Genomic DNA, 11,404 nt, shown 5'->3' with positions numbered 1-11,404 from the left:
TAAATTACACCACCGTCATTTCAATATAGTAGTAGCTCTTATTCACACATTCCCGTTATCTTATCCCTCTAAATGACATAAATGATACACCAACATAGAAGATTAGCTCCTCAACTCCATCTGGTTAGATGTATTTCATGAATTCTTATTAATATATAGTGAAAGTATTGGGTCAGACCGTCTGACCCAATAGCGTCGAGGTTTCCATGTCCACCAGCAACAGGAGCAAAACGCAAGGACGAAGAATTCGTCGCCATTAAAAGACGAATTGCAGAGGTTTAGCTTAACTTCATCGAAGTCGAAGAAAAAAACGAGGGTTTTAGGTTGAAGATGATGGTGAAGAATTTAGGTTGAAGCACACATAAACACAACTACTTTCACTCTAACCCATTCGTCGCCATTAAAAGACGAATTGCAGAGGTTTAGCTTAACTTCATCAAAGTCGAAGAAAAAAACGAGGGTTTTAGGTTGAAGATGATGGTGAAGAATTTAGGTTGAAGCACACATAAACACAACTACTTTCACTCTAACCCAGTACATCAAAGAGGAGAAAAGAAGACTAGAGCCACGCCAGAAAATCAGATCTTCTTTGGCATCTTCTTCCCATTTATTCTTTCAGTTGATATTTTCCATTTTCAGTTGGACTATTTTCCATTTTCAATTGGACTTTGTTTTGTTTCAGTTGGACTTTGTTTTGTTTCAGTTGACCTTTGTTTCGTAATATGTATACCAACTGAAACAAATAATGGACCAACTGAAACAAAAAATGGACCAACTGAAAGAAATAATGGGCCAACTGAAAGAAATAATGGACTAACTGAATAAAAATGAAGACTACTTGAAAAAAAATGAAGACTACCTGAAAAAAATGAAGACTACCTGAAAAAAAATGAAGACTACCTGAAACTCAAGTGAAGTGGTCCGACGGGCTGATTGTGTCGGACTCGTCCGACACAATACGAACTCTAATATATAAATTAACATATATGCTGAAAATAAAATTTTACATCAAAACTTCTTTAATATAAAAAAAATTGACATTGAAACAACAAATATTATTTTATTAGCTAAAAAAAAAAAATTGAATTGTGTGATATTATTTGGAAATGGGATTTTAATATTTTATATTGTAGTATTTCACTAAAGAAAATGCTTCACATCTCATAATCCAAATTTTTATAGGAATATCCATCTTCAATTGAACTTTACATAGAAAGCTCCACCAACCCCATTTTCCTCTCATTCCTCTTTTCCAATTTATCCCACCTTATTTCTGATCAAAAAGTTTCATTCTTATTAAATCTTCAAAACCCAACATCGTATAATCACTCTTCTGTCTTCTTGATTATCTCAGAGTATCCCACCATAACCATGGCAGGTTAGTTGCTTCATCTTCTTCGTTTTATGTAATTTCTCATTTTTTAAATATAGAAGTTTGAATTTACTGTCAAACTTTATTAAGTATATGAAAGTTTTGCCTTTTTCTTAATGTCAATTGCTTTGTGAATTGTAGCTATAATAATTCCATTATATTGGGTTTTATGTTTAGTTGTCAATTATTAATTATAATTCTGCAATCATGTTTGTTCAGTAAGTGATACTGGAGAAAGTTCAAGTTTTTATGCCATTTCAATTTATGGGTGTGTTTAATTAACGGTGGAAGTAAAAGTTGACATCTTTGTGATGATTAAAATGTTTTGTTTTGTGGTATTTTTTACCCAATTAGTATAATCTCTAGATGTACAAATTAATTAGAATTAATCACCCTATAATACATGATAGATCAAAGAAGTAATTTTTTTTAATCAATGGGTAATTCGTTATGAGGAGAGCTGTCATATTACCTACATTGATGGGTAAATATTAATTCCTCCATTGATGTACTCTAATTGAGCTTGCTTCTTTTTAATTGTGTTTCTTACATATACATAGGAGTATATGTTTCATTATTATTTATATTTTCTGCAATAGTTATAGAATTAAAATGGTGCTTGATTTTGGTGTTTTGTGACTCTGAAAGTGATATTAGGCAGAAACAATCATGATTACCATAAATGGCACCTTCAGCGAATAATCTCGTTGACTTGATTCTTGTTGATTGTTCTTATTTGAAGCAACATAGATTTTCCTATGAAATCTCAACTATTTCATAGCCATCTCTAGCCTAATTGAATAAAGGACGAGGCATGTCATTTGCTCAAAATGTCTTCAAGCATAACTTATGAAGAAAATGAACCTGCTACAGCGCTCACGTTTTCACATATTTACAATTCTAATTCTAATAAGAATTGCAAATTTTCATGCAGCGATGTCAGGGAAGATTTTCCAAAATGTTTCTGTTGGACATTACTACCAACAAAATAGACAATTCAATACCCAATGCAGCAGAGACTCTATTACCTCAAACGTGTGCAACTTCCTTCCACTGAAGGGAAGGAAGTCAGCGTGGAAGGGTATCTTGGCCATGCAGTTGCACACTTTGTCAATATATCAGAATGGTTTTGTTAGTAGAGGAATTTGCTGCAATGGTCCGTTCTAGACTCTCATTACCCGAATTGCTTTCCAGTGTGACCATAGTGTTCTAGAATCGTGTAGTGTTTTGGCGTGTTGTCTTGCTACCTTTTGTATGTTTTTTATTTTTTATTATTATGGATATGCAATTACATTTTTTTGGGATGCTAGAATGCTTTCCAAAACCAATTTACGTGAATCTAATTTAGAATCACGTTTTGCTATGCTCTTGCAGCTGCTTTATCTTCCACAGCAGTTCAACCGCTTGAAAAGTTTGATTTTCTTAAACTTCAGAATGGCAGGTAAGAGCGCATTACACATCATATAGATGCATTGCCATTTACCCCCCTTCTTCATTCTACATGCAGTACGCGCGTGAACATCATATTTTGCAGCATCTCTTACGTTGTGATTAGCATATTTGTATTGCAAATTTTGGGTGCATAATTCCTTGCTTCCATACTTGGAGGTGAGCAGCTGAAAACAAGAAACTGTCAAAACTTTAGTCTAGTAGCTTATTAGGAACCTTATGAAGTATAATTTGAGTACATAGTCAATCTATGACCAGATTCAGAACTCATCGTAATTTTTGTTGTTAGCAAGAGTTTCTGTAAATTATGGTACAATTTTGCCTTTAACATGACTGCTCACCCACAAGAAGTGAACTTTTCCACTTCCAATATCTTTTCACAATTCATACTGTGGTAAAACAAAATTTAACGTGTAAGTTCCTGATTAGCAACTGAAAGACTTCAATAGCTAAAGCTTTCATGTCTTCAGACTGGTTGTGAAATTCACAATTTTTGAAGGTGGCACTTGATAATAAGCCTGTTTGGCAAAGTGGTTGTGCTTCTATTTCTTGATAGTTTGCTTTATGATGGGAATGTGAGATATAATGAGACAAGTGTAGGTTTTGAAACTGTAGTAAAGAGTAGCGGTCAGTGAGATAGTATCATGAGGTAAATTGGGGATAATATGACAATAAAGAGTATAATTTCACTATAGCTTGGCTTCCAATTGATTTTTTTTTTCATTTGGGAAAGTAAGTAACTGATGCTCCTATGATTAAACTTAAGCAAACTGGTTGGAGTCATGTTGGTGTTTGGCTCTGTTCCTCAACCAAATATGGAAAAGATTGTTTAGAGTAAATAAATCAATCATGTATCCATAAGTATATGCTCAACCAAATATGGAAAAGACACTTGGGTGTAACATAAATTATAGTCATGTTGATGTTAGGGCTTGGGGCAAGCAATTTTTTTGAAAGCGTGCAAGCCTATGAGCCGAATGCAGTTGAGCTCAATTAGGTCAAAAGGCTTCAAGTGAGCTGAGATTGAACTGTTCATGAACTTTCCCTAAATGGCAGCAATTGTTCCAATATTGCGTTTGATTTTACTGCTTCAGTGGAGAAGTATGAAAATTTTGATTTACCTCTAGAAGTTATTGTTTGATTGTTTTTCTTTTAATCTTTGATATAGTGATATCCGAGGTGTTGCTGTTGGTGGCGTTGATGGTGAACCTATTACGCTAACAGAACCAGTTTCAGAGGCCATAGCTGCTGCATTTGCTTCATGGCTTTCTGATAAAAAGAAAGTTGATGGTTCCAGGCCCATGAGCGTTTCCATTGGTCATGATTCTCGAATTTCAGCCTCAATGCTTCAGGTATTAAACTGGCATTTAGATTGATATTTGTCATTAGAACAATAAATTAGTCTTTTGGCTTGGAAAGATTCTGAAAACCTTGTAAAATGTGTTATTTGGTCTTCCTCTTTCTTGATGGTTATTTGTCTGCATTATGATACAACACATAGAGTATCAAGAGTTTCGGGAGTATGGTTGATGGTAATGAGTACTTCCAGGGAAACTTTCTCCTTTCTGAAGATGAAGTTGAATTCGATGAGATATGTTATGAAATAAAGATTATCTGGCGTACCAACTAGATAAATTTGCAAGGTCTAGTGAAGGAAATATATCACCTTTATTATGCTCTATATTGCCTAACAAGTGCTTCATCCCTAAATAATGTTACAGAGGAAATCTATCACCTTCTACTAGATGATGCTTGTTGTTGGCACCATGTTCCCGAGATCCCAACACCACTTATTATTGTAAAAAAAAAACATCTTCCAACATCAACTTGGAAGTTACCCTAATGCCTCTACCAAGGATTCCATTCTAGGAGGGTTAGAGGGGACTGAGGGAGGGGTCCAATGCTCTAACTTTGCTTCGACATAACATAGATATTGTTTCCAAATATCCTTAGATGATCATAGGTTTATTTCCAGTTTTCCATTTATTAGATCTTGACTTATCTACTCAGCTATACCATTGAGATCTCAATAGCGGATAAAAAGGGGAGTTGAAGAATGACATGGCTGAGGACAGTATAACATTGCAAATAATAGGGTACCTTTGCACCCCTCAAGTCTTGTAGCTTTGAGGAGATATTATCTCTTCGAGGACGATTTCACCAACTGCTTACTCATTAAGCTGGTACCATATCTCAGATTTGGCCGAGTCCTGACTCCCATAATTTTTGAAAGGCCTACCATTTAGAAAAAATATCTTTAGATGCTGCAAAACGAATCGAAGTATCAGTTACCAAAATAAAGTCTCTCCATTTTTTCACTCTCCATTGTCTTTATACTAACTTAGAAAACATTTCAATGCAACAGATAAGAAAAAATGATTTTGGCTGCACTAGGCATGATGATAATTAAGAACCAATGACTTTTGGGTTTACCACTTATTATCTCTATGAAATGGCATCTGCTGCATTATATCCTTCTGATTTTTACAAGCCTTAAATAAATACTCTATACCACAAACGAAAATAGGCTTCCCCTCAAGTGGCAAAGCTAATTTTTACTTTCATTTTTATTGTTGAGATGATAAAAGGTTGATGGTATTCTGTTGGCAGGATGCCGTGTCTCGGGGGCTGATGAGTGCTGGCGTCGATGTTTTGCATTTTGGGTAAGTTTCTTTACTTTTTTTATTTGGATTAATCTCCATAGTTGCCTATCCTGTTGTGGAATAGATTGTCTCCTCTTGAGCTATCATGAAATCAATTTGGGGGAGATAGAGATGATCGAGAATCCATTTAGTGAAATGGATCTGAAAATTGGTCAATGGTCCTTTAGTGATAATTAGCCATTTTGACAAAGTTCAGGTATTTTATGCAGGCTGGCTTCCACACCTGCCATGTTTAATAGCACTCTCACTGTTAATGAGGATGCTAGGTGTCCTGTAGATGGATCCATCATGATAACAGGTAGTCTATTATTTGAAAACTATTGGATATAAGATACATTCTTATGCTGGTGTAATATTGGAAGTAATATACATCCAGTTATTTGCTACAACCTTGACTGTCAAATTCCATTTATATGGTTGCATACTGAACTAATGCCTTGTTATATCAGCTAGTCATCTTCCTTACAACAGAAATGGGTTCAAATTTTTTACCAATGCTGGAGGGCTTGGCAAGGCAGACATCAAAGATATTTTGGAACGTGCTTCTGATATATACAATAAGTATACAGATGAAGGTCTGAAAGAATCACAGGGAAGATCTTCTGCATCCGTGAGAAGAGTAGATTACATGTCTATTTATGCATCTGATCTTGTGCGTGCTGTTCGCAAAGCAGCAGGAAATATAGGTGATTTTGCAACTCCTATTTCTCAAATAGTTCTTATGTGTGTGTATATGTATAGCAGCTCTAGAAACCTGTGTTTTTGATTAGAGATGAGATAATGCATTTTAAGGCTCACTTTTTGCTTCTTCAAAAACTAATTACTCCACCTCGACTTTGCAAAAAGCTTGCAGAAACATACCTTTTTTTGATGATCAAGTAGCATCGGCATCTTTGAGTCGACTAAGAAAACTAAGCACAAGTATGAGTTTTTGGGAAGAACTTCAATCTTCAATTTCTTTTGTTTAACAAATTAAACATGATAATTTTACTCCAAATTATGGATGGTATGGTGAAACTTTTGGAAGTGATAGGCTTTTTATTTTGACCATGCTGTAACGAACACAATAAAGCAACAAAAAATTGAAGTACTTGGTTAATCCTAGCACTAGATAATTAACTCAAGGCATAGTTCAACATATGATTTATTGTAAATGAAGCTCATGTATGCCCCCTTAGTTGACCTTAGAAGTTAGAACATTGAAGTTCCTTTTCTACTTCAGACATGTTCCATAATAACTCCAGGTAGGCACCAGCAAAGAAACAAATGTTTGTCATTTTCTAATGTTATTTAATTTCTATTAAAATAAGGTAATAATCATATACTCATATTATTGTTTCCATGTGTCAGAGAAGCCTTTAGAGGGTTTTCATATAGTTGTTGATGCTGGCAATGGAGCAGGAGGCTTTTTTGTCGTAAGTATCTTTGGCTTTTCAGTATTATTTGTGACAGAAACATTGTTATATCTTGCCTATGTACATCTAAAGTGTGATACATCTAAAGTGTGCTTAACTTTCTACTTGTATTTTGATGTCAAATCTTGTGAATAACGAACAATGAGAAATATGTTCTTGAGAAGTTGTTACTTTGTCTTCTATTCTTTCAACTTTCAAGTACTCTGCTTTTTTAGAACTAAACTGTATCATCAACTGTACTCTATTGTCGTCATCTCTAATGTGCTTATACTCTGTTCCTTCACCTTTTGTTTCATATTATAGTACGCATTTACTACGTTCCTTCAGCTTTTGATTTAACATTTGAGTATAATATCGTTACCTATCACCTATCATCCTTCTCGAGCTTGCTGTATGTAAATTTTTTTCTTTTGCTTCACAGCTGTGTATTATACGCTATCTTGTCTTGATAAATTCCCATGATTTTTGTGAGGCTCCTATGGTCTAGCATGGTAATTAATGAGGGATCTTGGTACCCCTCCATGTGACAGTCATCTCAACTTTTGTGGTTGATATGAAGTTGGAGATACGTTTTTGGGTTAGATTCATAAATTACGTGTCAGGTTATAATTTGTTTTCTCATTTGAGACAATCTCTCTCTCTCTCTTTCTCTCTCTCTCTCTCTCTCTCTCTATATATATATATATATATATATATATAATATATATATATATATATATATATATTATGTTCTATGAAATAAAATGATGTTGATAGAATTATCTGGAGAAACATCCCCCCTCCCCCAATTTTCCGATACAACCTTTCAAGATCCCTCAGGAGGTGGTCTGCCAATTGTGCTTATAAAATAGAAAGATCTAGATGTGAAGATTTTTGCTAGCCTATCTATCTCTTATAATGACGACCTTTGTATGTGAAATGGGGTTGTTTGGGGAGTACTGGCAGAAATAAATATTTATGTGGTATGCTGATTGTGTAACATGTGCTTTCATTTGTAACTGTATTGTAAGAAACAGATGGGAACCAAGGGTACAAATCTAAAATAGCTGTCTGAATAGTGATTTTTATTAACATTAATGTTTGGCCTTCTTCCATGTTTCTTTTAGGCTAAGGTGCTTGAGCCTCTGGGTGCTGTCACTAGCGGCAGTCAGTTCTTGGAGCCAGATGGTAATTCATGGTATTATTGACTTATTCAAGTGAGGGTCTTTGTTCTTTCTAACCATATTTTCTGCATTAGGTATGTTTCCAAACCATATCCCAAACCCAGAAGATAAGGCTGCAATGAGAGCAATCACTCAGGCAGTTCTTAATAACAAAGCGGATTTGGGCATCATTTTCGATACTGATGTGGACAGGTGATTGTTTGCCTTTGACATGTTCATGTGCCATAAATTTGTTGATTTATGATATTTTCCTTCCATAGATCTGCTGCTGTAGATTCTACTGGCCGTGAGCTCAACCGTAATCGTTTGATTGCTCTCATTTCTGCTATAATCCTTGAGGAAGTAAGATTTTCTTGCTTGGATGTATAACAATAGCTATTTTTTGTTTATTCCTTGATCAATCCAAGAAATTCTAAATTATTTTGTTTTTTCTTTATATTATCTATATTAGCATCCGGGGACAACTATCGTCACGGACAGTGTGACTTCAGATGGTCTCACTACGTTTATTGAAAAGAAACTTGGTGAGTTGAAGACAAACACTCGATCAACTTGATGGTCCACATTATATTTGAATTACTTTCCTATACTGGTATAATATATCTGAGAACTTGTTATTAACTGTGTATGAATAGGAGGAAAGCATCACAGATTTAAAAGGGGGTACAAAAACGTAATTGATGAAGCTATTCGTCTGGTAACATTTTTTCTTTGTTATTAGATTGAATTTTTTAGAGGCTACTTAGTACATAGAGTTTGTTATAACGATTTCATCCCTCCTTTTGTTGGAGTTGTGGTAACTAGGCTGTGGGATATTCACTAATAAACCTTGTGTAGCTTTCTTGCTGCCTGCCATAAGGTTTGCATATTTGTTTTAGTTATATAATGGAGTGTGTACCTGAGTTCCTATTTCTTTGTAAGTTGTTCTAGTAGACATTTCAGTCGGTAACCTTAAACCACGTGCTGCAATACATTTCCCTGGCATTGCTTCAGATGTGGAGCTTCATATATCTTGTATAAACACTCAATCTATAGTGCTTTCTTGATAGAACTCTATTGGAGAAGAATCACATTTGGCCATTGAGACCAGTGGCCATGGTGCCCTCAAAGAGAATAACTGGCTGGATGATGGGGCCTATCTCATGGTAAACGGTTTCTCTTCATATTGCCTTCCCCTTTTATTAATTGTGTTTTGTATTTCTGTTATATGTTAATTAATATATGCCTGTTGCAGGTCAAGCTCCTCAACAAGCTTGCTTCTGCCAGGGCATCAGGAATAGGAGGAGGCAGCAAAGTTTTGACTGATTTGGTGGAAGGTTTGCAAGAAGCAGCTGTTACTGTTGAATTGAGACTCAAGATTGATCAGAATCATGTAGATCTTAAAGGAGGGTGAGCAAAAGTGCCTTTACTTCTTTAGCATCTGTTCATTTTGAATTCTGTATCATGCCATGAACTATTAATAATTCGTACCGTCAGATCCTTTCGGGACTATGGAGAGGCTGTGCTGAAGCACTTGGAAAATGTAGTAGATTCAGATTCTAAGCTCGTGAAGGCCCCAGTTAACTATGAAGGCGTAAGTTTATTTCTTGCTTCGCTGAGATATGCATGAAATTTTGTTCCTGAACAGGCTCAGTTTCATGTATATACTAATATAGTATCGTCCTTTTTCTCGTTAACCTTGTATGGGTTTATTCCCGTATATCTCGGTCCTGAATCCTTATGTGCTGCTGCATTTTAAGTGTCAAACGGTCTTCCCTACTTAGCACTCTAGGTGTCCCTAGGACCACTAATTGGCTTCCTGCCAACAAAGTCTGCTTGAAAGAATAATTTCTTTTTAGTTGGTACCATGGATAGCACATAGCCTATATTGGGTAAATGTACAGCGAGATATTTCTTATGTTCATGTTCTATTTTTCTGTCAGCAATTATTTATAGCAATCTTGTATCAAAGATATTCCTCTGTCCTCAAACAAACTTCATGTATATCTTTCTGGGTAGTCCACAAATTCCTGTTCCCTTAGATGAAATTCTTACATCACCAAACTCATCTGATGTAGACCCCTACCGACTCTCTTACATACTTCCATTCTGTACTCATGTGATGTGGAACCCCCTTACTAATTGTCTCTCAATCGATTCTGTTATTGGCTTTCAAACTATTTAGTATCTACCAAAAAGCCTGCACCCCTACTAAGAATTGTAGAACTACGTTCCCAAGTCTAACATGAAGTTTATCTGAAAACCGAGCAAGTATTAAGTATTCTTACAAGTTTTTTCTTACACTTCTCCTTGTACAAAACAAGGGTGTGCTTGGCCCATGAAGTAGTGAAGGAAGTCACATAGATATATGCAGCAGGCAGGAATCGTCTTTTAAAAGCTAAACTTCTACTTACCAAGTTTGTGTTTTTGCCTATGAACAGGTTCGAGTTTCCGGCTTTGGCGGTTGGTTTCTTTTAAGACTCTCACTTCACGATCCTGTTCTACCACTTAACATTGAGGTAGATGATAAAATCAGTTCTTTTTTAGGCACCCTTATGAATTGTTAAACGTATAATTTACAATTCCGGAATATTGCAGGCACCCAGCAATGATGAAGCTGTGAAATTAGCGCTTGCTGTGCATGAAGCTGTCAGAGAGTTCCGAGCCTTAGATATGTCAGCATTGGACAAATTAATCAATAAAAATTGAGTGTGCCGTAGAGAGCATGTTTCGCTGACCAACGGAGGAGGTTCGCGGACTTATAAGGTTTCGGGAGCTGTTGTAATCAACGAGAGTAAACACTGCTGCCTTTTGCTTGCAAAAATGGAGAAGCCTAGAGGCATTAGGATTTAAAGCAATGAAATTTTTTGAGAGTTCAGTACATATGAGAAGGCAAGCTGACTTTTTGGTAAAATGATTGTTGTAAAATGATGCATGTATTTATAGAAGTAACAAGATTTTCTATATGAACACACTTTTGTGCTCATCTAGTTTAGTACCTTTGAGGTAGTTGCATTATAAAGATACAGAAACCTATGATTTAGGACCCGTTCGGCATCAATATAAGTTTTCAAATTTTAGTTTTATGAATATAAAAGTCATATGATATAAGGGATATAATGAACTTAAAATTAGTCAACCTATACTAAACATGTAAATTTTGGAAACTGACAACAGAAAATTGGAAACTATCTTTTCTGGTTTCTATCTTTTTGGTTTTCAAAAAAACTGAAAACAAAAAATAATAAAGAACGAACCTTTAAGGCCTGTTTGGTATCACTGTAAGTTCTCAATTTTTTGTTTTATGAATTTTAAAGTCATCTGATATAAATGGGATAATAAACTTAAAATTAGTCAAACTTA

At 35.3% G+C, this 11,404-nt stretch overlaps 1 protein-coding gene across 4 annotated transcripts; it reads left to right on the top strand.

Moving 5' to 3' along the window:
- Positions 1-1,156: 1,156 nt before the first annotated feature.
- Positions 1,157-11,027, top strand: LOC104898167 (uncharacterized). Of its 4 annotated transcripts, XM_057396084.1 has the most exons (19): positions 1,157-1,378; positions 2,307-2,528; positions 2,747-2,813; positions 3,990-4,173; positions 5,432-5,484; positions 5,694-5,782; positions 5,934-6,170; positions 6,331-6,405; positions 6,835-6,899; positions 8,006-8,066; positions 8,137-8,254; positions 8,323-8,404; positions 8,514-8,586; positions 8,698-8,759; positions 9,112-9,207; positions 9,297-9,451; positions 9,539-9,635; positions 10,483-10,560; positions 10,640-11,027. In XM_057396084.1, the coding sequence occupies exons 1-19, from the start codon at positions 1,372-1,374 to the stop codon at positions 10,748-10,750; spliced, it is 1,932 nt and encodes a 643-aa protein (XP_057252067.1). In that variant the 5' UTR covers positions 1,157-1,371; the 3' UTR covers positions 10,751-11,027. The 4 variants fall into 4 exon arrangements, with proteins under 4 accessions (XP_057252067.1, XP_057252068.1, XP_010683504.2 ...); XM_057396085.1 differs by lacking the exon at positions 2,307-2,528 and having other exon boundaries at positions 1,158-1,378; XM_010685202.4 differs by lacking the exon at positions 6,331-6,405 and having other exon boundaries at positions 1,158-1,378.
- The last annotated feature ends 377 nt before the right edge of the window (positions 11,028-11,404 follow it).

Source organism: Beta vulgaris, chromosome 7 (genome assembly GCF_026745355.1).
Source record: "Beta vulgaris subsp. vulgaris cultivar EL10 chromosome 7, EL10.2, whole genome shotgun sequence".
Lineage (NCBI taxonomy): Eukaryota > Viridiplantae > Streptophyta > Magnoliopsida > Caryophyllales > Amaranthaceae > Beta > Beta vulgaris.
This window is presented reverse-complemented; position numbering and strand designations above follow the sequence as displayed.